Raw genomic sequence first — 17,827 nt, forward strand, 5'->3', positions numbered from 1 at the left:
GCAGAAAGTAGTCTGAAGGCTATCAAATGGGACTTAGGGGACTGGGACGAATAGTAGATGGAGCAGGAGTTCAGGTGGTTTTTTCCTCCATCCTTACAGTGGCAGGGAAAGATACAGAGAGGACACAGAAAGCACTGATAAACACATGGCTCAGAGGCTGGTGCCAACACAGAAATTCTGTTGTTTTTTTTGACCACAGGGCACTTTACTTGGCTCCTGGTCTGATAGCTGCAGATGGGTTCCACCTATCTCTAAGGGGAAAATGGATGCTAGCCCAGGAGCTGGCAGGGCTCATTGAGAGGGCTTTAAACTAGGTAAGAAGGGGGGTGGCGATGAAATAAGGCTTGATAGAGGTGTGCCAGGGGGAACAATGTCAGGGCTGGGGAAGAAGGCAATGGCCCAACTGAAGTGCAACTACACTAATGCATGCAGCATGGACAACAAACAAGAGGAGCAGGCAAGCTATGACTTGGTTGCCATCACTGAAATGTGGTGGGACGACTCCCATGACTGGAGTGCTGCAATGTCTGGCTATAGGCTCTTCAGAAGGGACAGGCAGCACAGAAGGGGTGGCGGTGTGGCTCTCTATATCAGAGAGTGTTTTAATGCTGTGGAACTCGAGGCTGGGAATGATAAGGTTGAATCCCTATGGGTTAGGATCAGCGGGAAGGCCAACAAGGCAGGCATCCTGGTGAGGGTCTGTTATAGACTGCAAAACCAGGATGAGAAGACAGATGAGGAGTTCTACAGTCAACTGGCAGAAGTTGCAAAATTGTCAGCACTTGTTCTTATGGGGGACTGCAGCTTCCCAGACAGATCCTGGAAATGCAATACAGCTCAGAGGAAGCAGTCTAGGAGGTTTCTGGAGAGCATGGAAGATCAGTGTCAAGGGTCTGGGGTTGAGGGTCTGGGGTTGGGGCTCAGGTTTGGGGTTTGGGGTCAGCTCTGGGGTCGGGGTCAGCTCTGGGGAAACCTTTGTTTGCCATGCCTGTCTGCAACTTAACTGTGGGTCATCATCTCCTTCCAACCTTCTTCTCACTGGGTCAGTCTTCATGAATTTTTATTCCTCTTTGGTAGTTCTTCACCAGCATACCACCACCACACCCCCCCCCACACACACAACCGAGGAGAGGGTTTTACAGTTTTAAAGACAAACCATTGCCAGTGGCACAGCTGTATAACAAAGTCCACTCCTCCTTAAGCATTTCCCCTTCAGCAGCAGGCTCAAGGAGAAAAACACCTGGTCCTCGTTATGTTAACCCTCACCCCTAAAGCGATGTAGTCAGTCTTGATATGCTCACTTTCCTGGCAGGATTCTCAGTGCCCATGTGGGCTAGAAGCAAGAAGTGGGCTAGCAGCATAGAAGGACTGAGCAATCTCTCCCTAGGGTCTCAGATCCAACCCACAAGAAGCAACAAACCTCCCCTACAGAGCGACTCTAGTTGCCAAATAGTCCCTCTGTCCCCTATAGGATGCAATATATGTAACTAAGTTTAATAATAGGCAATGCTGGCTTTAAAATATATATCTATAGAACATTAGGTTGATAAAGCCAATTTCACTATATTTCTAATTGCAAACATTTATTTAAATACATAACTAGTATATACCCTCACAACAGACACACTCTTTTTGATGACATTATCTGTCTTTGAGCTTATGTGTGACATCATGGAAAGATGCTTCTGCTTTAGTTCCTCAAAACTTGTTGGACTGGTCAGTTTTAACCTTATTGGAAGTGGAGTAAAAGTCAGAAAGGACAATGGTATTAAACTTAAATTGAAATGAGTCAATCATTCTTCCTATGATGGTCTCTTCCACCAATCCTAACTTTACTCTTTTTTCTACCTCTCTTTTCTTCTTTTCCTTCTCTTCCATTTTTCTTTTTGCCAATGATGTTCTTTTTGCATTCTGCAGTGCTTACAGACAGCACTGTTTCACCTGTACATTTCTCTGAAAATTAATGGATAAAGTATGTAAGTAAGTAACAAGAAGTACAATATTTGTTTGGGTAAGCTTTGTTTTCTTTGGAACAATAAACTGGGAATAAGTAGAAGACTTGAGAATGTTCCTATTTTGGCACTATTTTATCACGTGTGATGTTAACAGACAACTCTAAGGGAGTTGTGGCTACCTATTTACATACCTATAAACTTCCTAGCAAACTGATCACACACAGGTATGCAACTGACACTTGTTTCTTCTTGTAAACATATCTGAGAAAGTGCTAATCCTGTGGTTAATACTATTGGTTACCTCAGGACTCTGTTAAACATCAAGAGTTTTCCAAATGAGGTACAAAATAAATGCAAGTCACTCTGCAATGAAAAGTACAGGAAGCAGGAAACAGGGCGCACAGAATCAAAGGCTTTTAGAGCAACAGAAATGCTCAAACTGATCTGAGTTAGGGAGTTTTAAGTCTTTTTAAATTGGAGAGAAGAATTGGAGAGAAGAAACAAAACAAACAAAAACTCCACCATCATTACTCTCCAGAAGATTTATAGGAGTTCCAGTTAAAGTTCCTGTGAAACTGAACTTATACTAAAACCCTTCCATATAGATTTTTTTTTAATGAAAATATATATATATACATGGGAATAGCCAGGTGCCTTTAATAGTGATGCTATAAACCTCTAGTCTAAGTAAGCGTTTAAGCTTTAATCCTTACTGTCATTTAAGACAGCTTTGGGACAAACAATAAATATAAATCTGTAATTCTCCCACCAAAATAAACATTAATGGATGATGATACAAAGCTGGGAGGAGTGGCTGACATGCCAGAAGGCTGTGCTGCCAATCACCGAGACCTGGACAGGCTGGAGAGCTGGGCAGGAAGAAACCAAATGAGGTTTAACAAGAACAAGTGTAGAGTCCTGCACCTGGGAAGGAGCAACCACATAGAGAGGAGATCTGCGGAGAAGGACCTAGGCGTCCTGGTGGACTACAGGTTGGCCATGAGTCAGCAATGTGCCCTGGTGGCCAAGAACGCCAATGGGATCCTGGTGTGCATTACAAGGAGCATGGCCAACAGGTCAAGGGAAGTGATCCTCCCCCTCTACTCTGCCCTGCTCAGGCTTCACCTGGAGTACTGTTTCCAGTTCTGGGCTCCCTGGTACAAAAAAGACAGGGACCTCCTGGAAAGAGTCCAGAAGAGGGCCACAAAGATGGTATGGGGCCTGGAGCATCATCACTATGAGGAAAGGCTGAGAGACCTGGGTCTGTTCAGCCTTGAGAAAAGACTGAGAGGAGATCTTATCAATGTTTATAACTACCTAAAGTGTGGGAGACAAAGGGATATGGCCAACCTATTTTCAGTGGTCTGTAAAGACAGGACAAGGGGCAATGGCCACAAAACAGAGCACAGGAAGTTCTGCAGCAATATGCAAAAGAACTTCTTCATCGTGAGGGTAACAGAGCACTGGAACAGGCTACCCAGAGAGACTGCAGAGTCTCCTTCTCCGGAGATATTCAAGACCTGTCTGGATGCCTACCTGGGCAACCTGCTTTAGGGAACATGCTTTGACAGGGAGGATTGGACCCGATGATCTCTGGAGGTCCCTTCCAACCCCTACAATTCTGTGATTCTGTGATTGCCTCAAGCTCAGATTGGGTGTGGTCACAGTTATAGATAAGCTATCAAATCCTCTTTAGCAGCAGTAAAACAGCATGTAAAGACACATTGGCATATATAGGGGATAGACTATATCAATGATCAAATGGGATGATACACTTCTATATAAATCTACACGTTACTTTGAGAAAGCTGCTGAACTGTATGTGTACAATGTTTATTTAGTTGGGCATTTTAGTGGATACCTTAATTAAAACCAGGGCAGACGGAAAATGCTTTATACAGGCCAGAAATTTAAGAATTCTTAATATTTACGTATTAAGATTTAAAAAAAAAAAAAAAAAAAAATCCAACCAAAATCTTACTAGCGGAGTTGAAAAGTGTTGTGATAATTTTCCGTTCATTAATTCAATCGTTCTATCTGTGTGCTTTCTTTTCTTTCTACTTCCTTTCATATTCAATTTCTTTCTAATCACAAAAACACAGTATGTTTGAGGTTGGAAGGGGCCTCTTGAGATATTCTAGTTCACACACATACACCCCAGTCAAACAGGGTCATCTAGAGCAGGTTGCCCAGCACTCTGTCCAGTCAGGTTTTGATAATCTTCAAGGATGGATAGTCCACAGCCTATGCTAGTGTTTGGCCACCTTAACAGTGAAAAATGTGTTTTCTTGTGTTGAAATGAAATGGAATGCAATGTGTTTTGTGTCCATTGCCTCTGGTCTTCTCACTGAGAATCACTGAAAAGAGTCTGGCTTTGTTCTTCATTTTAACTTTGTAAATATCAGGTATTTATTGTTAAGATCCCACTTCATCTGTCTCATGTTGAGGTTGAAGAATCTCACATCTCTCAGCCTCTCTTTATATGGCAGGTACTCCAAGCAATTAATCAATTTAAGTGGTTCTTTGCTGGAGTCATTCCAATAAGTCCATTTTTCTTGCACTGGGGAGCTCAGAACTGGACACAGCACACCCAGATGTGACTTCAGCAATGCTAAGTGTTGGATCACCTCTCTCAACCTGCTAGTGATGCAATTCCTAAAGAAGCCCAGGATTCTGGTCTTCTTTGCTACAAGGACATACCGCTAGTTCATGGTCAACTTGTGCAGAAGGACCCCTGTTGTCCTTCTCTGAGGAGCTGCTTAACATCTAGTTGGCCCCCAGCATGTACTGGTGCATGGAGTTATCCCTCCCTAGATGCAGGACTCTGCATTTCCCTATGTTGAATTTAATTCTCTGCCCATTTCTCTAGCCTGCTCATGTCCTTCTGAACAGGAGCATACCACTTAATGGATTAGCAACTCTTCCCAATTTTGTATCAAATGGTACTTCTTGAATCACAGAACCACAGAATCAAAGAATTTCTAGGTTGGAAGAGACCTCAAGATCATCAAGTCCAACCTCTGACCTAACGCTAACAGTCCCCACTAAACCATATCGCTAAGCTCTACATCTAAACGTCTTTTAAAGACTTCCAGGGATGGTGACTCCACCACTTCCCTGGGCAGCCCGTTCCAATGCCTAACAACCCTTTTGGTAAAGAAGTTCTTTCTAACATCCAACCTAAAACTCCCCTGGCGCAACTTTAGCCCATTCCCCCTCATCCTGTCACCAGGCACAGGGGAGAACAGACCAACCCCCACCTTGCTACAGCCTCCTTTAAGGTATCTGTAGAGAGCAATAAGGTTGCCCCTGAGCCTCCTTTTCTCCAGGCTGAACAAGCCCAGCTCCCTCAGCCGTTCCTCGTAGGACTTGTTCTCCAGACGCCTCACCAGCTTCATTGCCCTTCTCTGGACTCGCTCGAGTACCTCCATGTCCTTCTTGTAGTGAGGGGCCCAAAACTGAACACAGTACTCGAGGTGCAGCCTCACCAGAGCCAAGTACAGGGGGACAATCACTTCCCTAGCCCTGCTGGCCACACTGCTTCTTACACAAGCCAGGATGCCGTTGGCCTTCTTGGCCACCTGAGCACACTGCTGGCTCATATTCAGCCGACTATCAACCAATACTCCCAGGTCCTTCTCCGCCAGGCAGCTCTCCAACCACTCATCTCCCAGCCTGTAGCTCTGCTTGGGGTTATTGTGCCCCAGGTGCAGGACCCGGCACTTGGCCTTGTTGAACTTCATGCAGTTGACCTCAGCCCATCGGTGCAGCCTATCCAGATCCTCCTGCAGAGCCTTCCTACCCTCGAGCAGATCGACACACGCACCTAACTTGGTGTCATCTGCAAACTTACTGAGGGTGCACTCAATGCCCTCGTCCAGATCATTGATGAAGATATTAAAGAGGACTGGCCCCAGCACCAAGCCCTGGGGAACGCCACTAGTGACCGGCCTCCAACCGGATTTGACTCCATTCACTGCGAATCTTTGGGCCCAGCTACCCAGCCAGTTTCTAACCCAACAAAGTGTGCGCCAGTCCAAGCCAAGAGCAGCCAGTTTCTTGAGGAGAATGCTGTGGGAAATGGTGTCAAAAGCCTAGCTGAAGTCAAGGTAGACCACATCCACAGCCTTTCCCTCATCCACCCAGCGCGTCACTTTATCATAGAAGGAGATCAGGTTCATCAAGCGGGACCTGCCTTTCATAAACCCATGCTGACTGGGCCTGATCGCCTGCTTGCCCTGCAAGTGCTGCATGATGACTCTCAGGAGGATCTGCTCCATGAGCTTCCCTGGTACTGAGGTCAAACTGACAGGCCTGTAGTTTCCCAGGCCTGCCCTCCGGCCCTTTTTGTAGATGGGCGTCGTGTTTGCTAGCCGCCAGTCAACTGGGACCTCCCCCGATAGCCAGGACTGTTGATAAATGATGGATAGTGGCTTGGCCAGCTCCTCTGCCAGTTCTCTCAGTACCCTCGGGTGGATCCCATCCGGCCCCATCGACTTGTGCACATCGAAGTGCCATAGCAGGTCACCAACCATCTCGTCGTGGATAGTGAGGGCCACATCCTGCTCCCCATCCCCTTCCACCAGCTCAGGGTACTGGGTATCCAGAGAACAACTGGTATTGCCGCTAAAGACTGAGGCAAAGAAGGCATTAAGCACATCCGCCTTTTCCTCATCTTTTGTAACAAGTTTTCCCCCTGCATCCAGTAAAGGATGGAGATTCTCCTTAGTCCTCCGTTTTGCGTTGATGTATTGAAGGCGCACTCTGTCGTGGCATTGAATCACAGAATCACAGAATCAATCACAGAATCACAGAATGAGCGGGGTAGGAAGGTGTGGTACAATTGCCTGAAGTAACTAGGAAAATAAAACTAACATTCACATTTTAAAGAAAATGTACAGCACTGAAGAGGCTTTCAGGGTAGGGTGCAGCTACATTACCTGAGCATTCCCTAGGCTTCCAACCTTAGATGCTATCGCGCTGGGGGAACCTGGTGTGCTAGCTCTAAGGAACAGTACGGAGTGTAGAGTGGAGTGGAGACACCATGACTAGGCTCTGTGACCAGGTGGGGACTTGGTTGTTCTTGTGCACACCAAGACCAATAAGCTGCATTTTTTGCTACCCTGAGCCAAGGACCTGTCATGCTTTGACAAATGCTGTACCCTTATGTACTTTTGCTCACTATAATATCATTATAATACCAAAACACACCTCCATCCCAAAAGTCACCCGCCTCCAAGGTGCAACCACCCCTCACTGAGCATGCTCTCTGAATTTCTCGGAGCCTATTACTTTAAACGGAGATGGGAGAACTTTTCACCGATCATAACTAAGATATGCTTGACTAGAGTCACTCATGCTCCACCTAAAAGATAGAAAATAATATAAATTGGCCTAAGAGAGAGGGCATGTTAGGGAAGATACCATCGTTAGGGAAGATACCACCGTCATGGGAGATACCATCCCGAGGATGGGATACCATCCAGGCAGATACCATACTGAGGACCTCCTGACTCCTGGGATAAGTCAACAGGCTGAGCCTCTCTTCCCCCACATTGGAACACTTTTGATTTGAATGCTTGGTTATACTGTGTCTCCGCGGAAACTTAGGAATCTTAATAGAGTCTTTGTGCCTTTTTAATTTCCAGGCTTCGCACCTGTGCCACCTGTGCATTTCATGCATGCTAGCTTGCTTTTGCAGACAGTAACTATTGCCAGCAATCCAAAGAATCTGTGTACCTGTTGCTGTAATAAATTGCACTGTTCATAGCCGTGATAGTTCTCATTAAAGACAAGTAGAGTAAGGGTGGTTATACATTATTGGTGAATCCATGACCGTGGTAGTTCAGGGCTCTGAATCCAACCGGACCCCTAACGGTTAATCAGTTATTGGGGAATCTGTGATTGTGATAGTTCAGTACCCTGAATCCGACCAGACCCATAATGGTTAATCAGCTACACCCCTTAACATGACAGAAGGGACCTCTGAAGATCATCTGGTCCAACCCTCCCGCCAAGCAGGTCACCTAGAGCACATTGCAAAGGATGGCATGTAGGTGACTTTTGAGTAGCTCCAAAGAAGGAGACTCCACATCCTCCCTGGGCAGCCTGTCCCAGTACTCTGTCACCCTCACAGTAAAGTGCCCTCTCATATTCAGTCAGAACCTCCTGTGCTTAATTTTGTGCATATTGCCTCTCATCCTCTTGTTGGGCACAACTGAAAAGAGCTCCATCCTCTTGACACCCTCCCCTCAGATATTTATATATATATTTTTTTAATATAATATATATATTTTTATATAATATATATTATATATATAATAATAATAATAATAATACTATATACTGCTATATAATATATAGTATATAATATATATATTATATAAAATATATATTATATATATAATATATATTATATAAAAATATATATATTATATACTATATATTATATAGCAGTATATAGTATTATTATTATATATTTTTATATATTTATTTTTATTTATTTATATATATATATATTTATATGTTAATGATATATTAATATCCCCTCAGATATATTAATCTCCCCTCAGTCTCCTCCAGGCTAAAGAGGCCCAGTTCTCTCAGCCTGTCCTTGTGTGACAGGTGCTCCAGTCCTCTAATCATTTTAGAAACCCTCCTCCGAACTTGCCCGGTAGTTCTATGTCCCTCTGGTACTGGGGAGCCCAGAACTGGACACAATACTCCAGGTGTGGCCTCACCAGGGCTGAGCAGAGTGGGAGGATCACCTCGCTTGACCTGCTGGCAACACTTCCGAATGCAGCCCAGCAATCCCATTGGCCTTCTTGGCCACAAGGGCACATTACTGACTCACAGTCAGCCTGCTGCCCACCAGGACTCCCAGGTCCCTCTCTGCAGAGCAGCTCTCTAGCAAGTCAGCCCCAGACTGTACTGGTGCTTGGCATTATTCCTCCCTAGGTGCAGGACCCTGCACTTGCACTTGTTGAACTTCATGAGGTTCCTCCCAGCCCACCTCCCCAACCTGTCCAGGTCCCTCTGAATGGCAGCACAGCCTCTAGGGGGTCAGCCACTCCTCCCAGCTTTGTGCCATCAGCAAACTTGCTGAGGGTGCACTCCATTCCTTCATCCAGGTCGTTCATGAATAAGTTGGAAAACTCTGGCCCCATTACTGACCCCTGGGTGACACCGGTGGCTACAGGCCTCCAACTAGACTCCGCGCCACTGAGCACAACCCTCTGAGCTCTGCCTTCCAGCCAATTATCAATCTACCTCACCGCCCATCTAGGCTGCACTTCCTGAGCTTATCTATGAGGATGTCATGGGAAACAGTGTCAAAAGCCTTGCTGAAGTCAGGGTAGATCACATCCACCGCTCTCCCCTCATCTACCCAGCTGGTCACCTCATCCCAGAAGGCTATCAGATGGGTTATGCATGATTTCTCCTCGGTGAATCCGTGGTGACTACTCCTGATCACCCCTTATCCTCCACATGGTTGGAGATGACCTCCAGGATGAGATTCTCCATCATCTTTCCAGGGATGAAGGTGAGACTGACTGGCCTGTAGTTGCCTGGGTCCTCTTTCTTGCCCTTTTTGAAGACTGGGATAACACAGGCTTTCTTCCAGTCCTCAGGCACCTCTCCTGTTCTTCACGACCTTTCGAAGATTATGGAGAGTGGCGTAACAATAACATCACCCAGCTCCTTCAGCACCCGTGGGTGCATTCCATCAGGGCCCATGGCTTTGTGGATGTTGAGTTTGCTTAGATGATCTCTGACCCAATCCCCTTAGACCAAGGGAAAGTCCTCCTTTCTCCGGATTTCCTCTCTCATCTCCAGGGCTTGAGACTCCTGAGGGCTGATCTTAGCCGTCCTGATCCCTGCATACTCTGACATTTTCCCCATATCCCTCCTGAGTGGCCTGTCCCTTTTTCCACATGCTGTAGAATTCTTTCTTCTGTCTGAGCTTTGCCAGGAGCTCCCTGCTCATCCACACAGGTCTCCTGCTCCCTTTGCTTGCCTTCTTATTCACAGAGATGCACCGATCTTGAGCTTGGAAGTGATGCTTGAATATTGACCAGCTGTCTTGAACCTCCCTTTCCTTCTAGGGTCCTTACCCATGGGATTCTTCCAAGTAGATCCCTGAAGAGGCCAAAGTTTGCTCTGCTGAAGTCCAGGGTCACAAGCCTACTTTTTGCCCTGCTTCCTCCTTGCAAGATCCTGAACTCCACCATATCACAATCACCGCAGCCAAGGTTGCCCCTGACCCTCACATCTCCAACTAGTCCTTCCTGATTTCATTAATACAAGGTCCAGCAGCACAACTCTCTTTGTTGGCTTAGGTCATTAACGTTGGCATTAAGGTTGGCATTGAGGTAATTAACGAAGACATTAAATACTCTTGGACCCAGTGCCTACCCAGGCGGCACTCATAACTGGCCTCTATCTGGACTTTTTCCACACTGATCACCATACTCCAGGACCAGTCATTCAGCCTGTTTTCGGTCCACCTCACTGTCCACTCATCTAACCCATACTTCATCAATTTGTCTGTGAGGAGACAGTGTTAAGCCCTAGTAAAGCCAAGGTAAACAACCTCCACTGTTCTCCTCTCATCCACCAAGTTCACTGTAAAAAGCTATCAGGCTGGTTAGGCACAAGTCTCCCATTTGTAAATTCCCTGCTGACTAGTGATGTCCTCTATACATCTGAAAATGTTTTTCACCTTCAGCTCCATGAGCTTCCCAGGGACTGAGAAGTGACTGGCCTGTAGTTCCCTGTACTCTCCCAAGCACATGAAAACATAGCAGTAAAGATACTCGATAATAGAGCTGTTGTATTTCTCATTCCAAGCAATTGCAGATATTAGCGCATCATACATTATAAAGGCAGAAGTGTGTAAGTGAGTGAAAAGTATTTTCCAGAAAAGAATGAAACTGAAGTTTTAATTGTGTGCAGTAGGGTGGCAAAACTTTAGGAAAGGACTAGAAGAAAACAAATGCATTTGATTAAATTGCAAATGAAATCACCCTCGTAGTAAAATTTCATTTATTCTCATATAATCTCTGAATCTACACCACTGATATCTTATCTTAGTAAAGCTGCCAGAAGATATTCAGAGCCCCATACTGGTAAGCATCTATGTTTGATGTAATTTATCTTTAGTTGGACAGGCACTCCCCCTAGTACACAAGTTTTACATGTATCCAGACAGCCACTGAAAGACAGATCAGTCATAGAATGACAGTAGTTCTGCATTCATTTTCATACTTGACAGATTCCTCATTCACTATATGTGAACATCTGATATAGATAAAGTAATATAATTTCTTATATCCACCATGCTTGTCTTCTACTGCTACATAGCATGTCATTTGTGTAATGTGGCCTCTTTTTTTTAATCATTTTAATCAACACGTGGTTTCTAAGATCCACAGTAGTGTGGCATCGACAATTCCATACATAAAATCAGAAATCCCATTGATACCTATTCTAATATACACATAGAGGTTATTAAGAGACAGTTTGTACATAAAGTCCTACTCTGTCTCACTTGTTAAATTTACCATGGTCCTTCAGCCTGGAGAGTTGTCTGTTGATGTCTGCAGTAGCTAACCTTAGTCTTTGGAAGAGTATTTCCTTTGCTCAGCACTCACCTTACAGGTTCTTCTCTCTTGAAATGAGAGCAATGACACTGTAGCAGCTCTCTTAAAGTTGGTGGTTTTCAAAACACAGTTATTCAAATGAATTAATCAAACCTTCTTGTTTAAATTTCTTCATAAAACACATCTTACAGATTCATTACAAGGAGGACATGTCCAAGTCAGTACACATGTACAACACACTGTACTCATATAACAATGACATTCAGACCTACCCAGCAATCCCAAGCACTCATGCCTATGCCGTTCATTCCAGGATTTCCTTCTGCAAGTCTCACTGCAAGTGAAAACTTCATGACAACGCATGCAAGGTGACAGCTGAACACCAACAGAACGTCCACACTGATAGCAGTATTTAAAGAATGGCAGCCTAGAACAAAGGTAGTTGTCAAAAAAAAATATTAGTGTTTGTTTAGTCTTTTTTCTTAACCTGGTAGCATGTCTATTACAACACAATTAAATCCAAATGGAAACAATATAGAAACAAAAATGTCATAGTACTCAAGGACAGGGAATCAGAAGACTGCAGCTTATCACAGGACTCTGTGGGGAACAGGCTGCGTACCAACAGTAAAGCAAGCCCCCCAAAAGCCAAGTGTTCTAGTGAGAAACATACCCAAGCCTTTACTAAACCAGCAACTACATCCTGTACTACATTGTGTGCTTTAATCTACTCATGACGCTGAGTCCATTTTCAAACTGGTAGGCAGGACAAATTATATATGGTCGGAGATAATGAAGCTAAACCGGCAAATTTGAAAAACCCTTATAGAATATACTGGAAGATTGCAGAGACAAAAGGGACACCCATAGGCCACTGCACCACAACAGTTATTCCAAAGCTGGAACAGAAAACAAAGAGTGCTTGGGCTAGGTCTTTCAGTAAGAATGGGAAGCAGACTGTTAGATGTACTTGCAAGCTTGGCTATGTACTTACAATCTTTTAAAAATATTTAAGAACCCTTTACAGCACAGATTTCCATAGTATGGTCTGAGCCAAATAGTTCTATGCCTGTGAAATTTGACAAGATCAGATATAAGATAAAGCCAAAAGCTAACCATGCAAAAACTTTAATTCCTGTGATACTATTACATTTTTTTAAAGGTTAAGATACATCTAAATACTTTATAGCTTTTACAGGCAATATTGAATACATTGTATATACTACCAAATTTTTATCTTACAGCCTTCCCGCTGTGTGATATGGTCTCTATTAAATGCATTCCTTTATCCCTCCCAATAGCTAGCAAGTTTCACTGAGATTTCATCTCTCTGCAAGTCATTGTTGAAACCTATTCATGAAATCTTTGTATGCTACTTTAATGTTCCAGATTTTATTTTAAATCATTTTATTTTCTTCTGGCAATCTCTTCACCTTATACTATTATCTGTCCATCATGTTGCAACAGAAATGCTACCTCAAAATTTCTCTCTTCAAAAGTGGAACAGTTCCTGATACTTATGTTACCTGCTCTTGATTCAAATACTGAGACAAAGTTGAGAATCCTGTGAATTCCCTGCAGCAGGAGAAACTGATGACAGAATTCAGTATCCCTTAGGCACATATTTCCATTACTATTCAAACTTTTGTTACTGAACTGTTTCAAGAATGTTCCCAAACAGTACAAGTCTCTCCTGCAATTTCCTGAAGAGTCCAGAAAAAGATACAAAATTTGTATGTGCCTATTTCTTAGCATTTGCATGCTACTTTGGGATACTGTTGGTGTGAATTGGTTTAAAACACTAGGATACACTGCTTCCTACAATAAGGCTGAGTATTATATAGGCTCTTGTGATGAACTCTGAAGCTGAAAAGGAGCGATGTGATCACAACTAGGAAAGAAGCTAACTTCACCTGACAAGACTAGATAGACTAGAGGGGAAAATTAGAAAGGAGAACAGCAGGGTGATGACAGTCTCTGCAAGGAAAAAATAGAACCTAGTCATTTCTAGGAACAGTCAATACTTATGTGCAGTATCTCTGTCATACCTCACTTCTTCCACATGATGGCTCTTCTCTTTCATCTTTGAAACACATGCATGAATGATTGAATCCACTACAATAACATAAGGAAGAGGAGAGAAGAGAGCAAAAATCAGTACTCCAACTTGAGAATTAGAATACCAGTCACACAATCCACCTTCGTTAGAAGTCTATTTGGCTCACCAGACATTACCAGATAGGCCGTCTACTGTATAAAATTTGAAGATACGTAATAAAATGCACATTACATCAATGAATCAATCATAGGATATGGATATAGGCTGGAAAAGACCCCTAGGATCATCAAGTCCAGCCACCAACCTAGCAGTACCTAGTCCATCACTAAGCCATGTCCCTAAACTCCATGTCCACACATCTCTTAAGTACCTCCAGAAATGGTGACTCCACCACTTCCCTGAGCAGCCTGTTCCAATGCCTAACCACTCTTTCTGTGAAGAAATTCTTTCCAATCTCTAATCTAAACCTCTCCTGATGCAACTTGAGGCCAATTTCCTTGCATCCTATCACTTGTCACCTGACCAAAGGGACTGACACTCTCCTCACTGCAACCTCCTTTCAGGTAGTTGTAGAGAGACATGAGGTCTCTGCTCAGCCTCCTCTGCTCCAGACCAAACAACCCCAACTCCCTCAACCACTCCTCATACATCTTATTTTCTAGTTCATTCACCACCTTTGTTGCTGTTCTCTGAATGTGTTCCAGAAACTCAGTATCTTTCTTGTAGTGAGGAGCCTAAAACTGAGCACAGCACTTGAGGCACAGTCTCACCAGTGCCATGTACAAGGGGATAATCACTTCCCTAGTCCTGCTGGCCACACTATTTCTGAAGCAGGCCAGAAAGCCCTTGGCTCATATACAGCCAACTGTCAACCAGCAACCTCAGGCCCTTTTCTGCCTGGTAGCTTTCCAGACACTCAGCCCTGAGCCTGTGTTGCTGCATGGGGTTATTGTCACCCAAGTGCAGCACTGGACATTCAGCCCCGTTGAAGACCATGCAGCTGGACATGACCCATCCATCTATCCAGGTACTCCTGCAGAGCCTTTCTATCCTCAAGCAAATCAACATTCCTGCCCAACTTTGTGTTATCTGCAAACTTACTTAGGTACACTTGATCTCCTCATCCAGATCATTGAAGAAAAAGCTAAATAAAACAGGCTCCGATCCCGAGCCCCAAAGAATACCAGTAGTGACCAGCCACCAAGTGGATTGAACGCCACCCACAACAACCCTTTGGACCCCACCATCCAACCATTTTTTTTACTCGGTGAACAGGACATCTGTCCAAACCATAAACCAAGCCTCATCCACTAAGTGGGTCATCTTATCATTGAAGGAGATCAGGTTAGGAATGTCAGAAGCCAACAAAAAAGAGCCAAAGTACTTTTGAAAGAAGAAACCACACAGATAATTTACCTTTACTTCCTGCTGGATGCCAAGCCACAGTATCTCAGGTTATTCTGAACTGCAAAGGTAACAATCTGATATTCTGAGGGCACTTCCCAAGTGTGATATATATACCTCAAAGTCTGGTATACTGAGATCAAGATTCCAAGCCTGGTTTCACCACATATTTGAGCACTACTGAGGAAGTCACTCAGATCATCTTAATGTATATATTCATTTTTGCCACTCTAGTAGAAGAAGAGCATTAAATACAACCAAGGTCTCAGGAAAACAAGCTCTCTCAGTCACTCATTAACACATGGTAATAGATCTCGTATAGGAATTCACAAGGAAGAAGGAGCTAAGCTCATACTGAGATTTCCTTCACTGTGCCTTGTTTGTTCTTTTCAATGTTTGTAGAACCCTTAAACCTCCTTATCAAATATGTAAGGCAGTTTTAATTGTTACCTTTTCAGACAATACTGGAATTATAACATTAAATTCCCCTTCACACCTGTTGATGCTACCCTTAATCTTGAAATACTCCTAGGCTTGAACTAACATTTCTTGGATCTTCTCAGCTCTTCTTGATCCCACTCCTTCTCTTTCAGGATGACACGCTCTCGGAGCTTTGCTGTAATGTGTTCCAGCAGTGACTGGCGTGTTTGAAAAACTTCCTGCTCAGATGCTGACAGTATGTGGTATGGTGTGTTAGCAATTCTCCTATCCTGAAACATACTCCAAGTTAATTCACTAATGTATGGGAACACAAATCTAAATAACATTTTTTTCAGAGTTAAAGCCAACCCATTCCAAAAGTGCAGTATCATCACTGATGGATCCTGGTTTGGAGCTCAGTCTGTGATATAGGCACAGAACATGCCCAGTTTAGAAGTGCTAGTTATTTCAGTTATCAGTTTGGTGAGTGCTCAGTAAGTCAACTCAAACAGTTTTCAAATGTTTCCCTAAGGGGGAAGCTGCCCTCATCTTGCAGGGCTCCTCTCCCAGAACTTCTGGAAGCACTGAGAAGTTTGCTGGAAATGAAAGACATCTTGTCCACTATTATATTTCTGCATTCGCCGTACTGCTTCACTGTAGTGAGTGACAACAAGAAGAAAAAGAAGAAACTAAGTCCAGAGCCAGAAAAAAAAATAAGGTATCTGGATTATGGTGACTGAGTTTGCTTATGATCACAGCTATAAACTGTTTACTTTCCTGTTTGAGGATCAGATTACAAGCAAAAGAATCAAAATTAAATTTCTACACAGCATACTGGTACAGGACGCAAAAAGCCTCATGTTAGCTCCAAGCAGGCTGCTCGGTGAACAATGTGCAGTGGTGGATCCCACAGTCACAGAGCTATATTAGCCAGCTTGGAGGCAGCTGCAATACTACAAGGTACGTACACACTCCTACTATTACTTTTGTTTTTCTCAGAACAAGTACCATCCCAGAGATAATCAATCTGTTTATTATGTAAGCTTTTTTTAAGAAGAAAGCTATAAAAAAATCTTTCATGATCCAAGGCATAATTGCTTCTAATCAGAGCTGTCAGAGAATCCCAGGCTTTTTAAAGGGTTGTTTTTTGAAATAAATAGGTTGAGAAAAAATAATAAGGCAGAAATTTAGTAGTTATACTTCACAGTAAGATTAGTTAGTATTAGTTATATTACAGTGAGATTCCTTTTATAGTGAATTAATAAATGATAAAGGCTCACTCTAGTAATTCCCTTTATTTAGTAAATATATACATAAATTACTTTATATGTAATATATAAAATTTAATACATTATACATATTTTAATGTATGTTTTATTCAAATATTCTTTTGTAAACACATTATTTTAAAGTTTGATTGGTATTGTCTTTTCATAGCTTATAACACACCTCAAATTATCACCATAATATATGCACACTATATATTATCATAGTATATAAAATAATCATATTTTTATATAATTATAATATATCATCATATTTTCTCATGGTTTGATTGTAGCCTCTTGAACATGACATCTGTTTTTAATGGCTGGTTTTAGGATTAGAATTAACTTTTTTCAATTCAGTTATGAATGGAATCTTGCTATACCATTTGACAGCACAGATTATCTTCACAGGCTAAACTGTTAGAGGTATTCAGACTTTAAATGATTAAAGTTCAGAAGCAAATGAAAGGCATCTCATGACATATGTGGAGAGAAAGCAAATTTCCAGTGAGCATTTCTGAAGAAGATACCAGACAAATCATAAGGACACAATGGACCCTATATATGAATGGATGCAAAGAACACAGTATTTTCCAATATTTAAGTCATACCTGATAATATTTGTAATAGGCAAAGTCGACAGCTGTTCCCACAGCTTTTTTCTGTCCTTCCTGAAGAGTAACTGGTGCAAGGATATCTGCACCAGCTTCAAGCAGCTTATCAACCTGAAGAAAACAAATCATCATACATCCAAGCATAAAGAAAAGCTTCCAACAAAAATGTCACAGCTGAAAAGACAGGACTGAGTATCAGAGCTTGATCTCTATTTGTGAGATTATTTTGTGCATCAAACCATGCATTTCTTCTGCTCCTTTAAAGCTGTTGATGGATTGACAATCTAAATGCGTTTTATAAGTAAAGCCTTCTTTCAGGCAGTTGCTATTTGTTTCTGGGCATCTTAAAATCTTGCAGCAACAGATGAAGCCAATCGCTTCTTCTGCCAGACCCCTCAACAGCAGGCTTCTTTACCTCCATTCTGAATAGAATCAGTTCTGTGCTCCCTGGGATGAGAAGACAAACTCCAGTTTTCACAAGGTCAAACACTGCCATTGACTTCAA

At 42.9% G+C, this 17,827-nt stretch overlaps 1 protein-coding gene across 1 annotated transcript in view; it reads right to left on the reverse strand.

Annotated features, from left to right (window-relative positions):
* Positions 1-1,789: 1,789 nt before the first annotated feature.
* The window catches only part of LOC311218765 (ankyrin repeat and MYND domain-containing protein 1-like), a gene marked incomplete at both ends in the record, with an annotated part of 35,297 nt that continues 19,259 nt past the window's right edge, over positions 1,790-17,827 (reverse strand). The window contains 5 exons of the mRNA XM_084301618.1: positions 1,790-1,953; positions 11,830-11,984; positions 13,606-13,672; positions 15,565-15,730; positions 17,320-17,433. Coding sequence (XP_084157744.1) covers positions 1,790-1,953; positions 11,830-11,984; positions 13,606-13,672; positions 15,565-15,730; positions 17,320-17,433 — 666 coding nt within the window. The remainder of the gene's footprint in view (positions 1,954-11,829; positions 11,985-13,605; positions 13,673-15,564; positions 15,731-17,319; positions 17,434-17,827) is intronic.

The sequence above is a fragment of the Netta rufina genome (genome assembly GCF_964035555.1).
Source record: "Netta rufina genome assembly, chromosome: 25".
In the NCBI taxonomy this organism is placed as follows: Eukaryota; Metazoa; Chordata; class Aves; order Anseriformes; family Anatidae; genus Netta; species Netta rufina.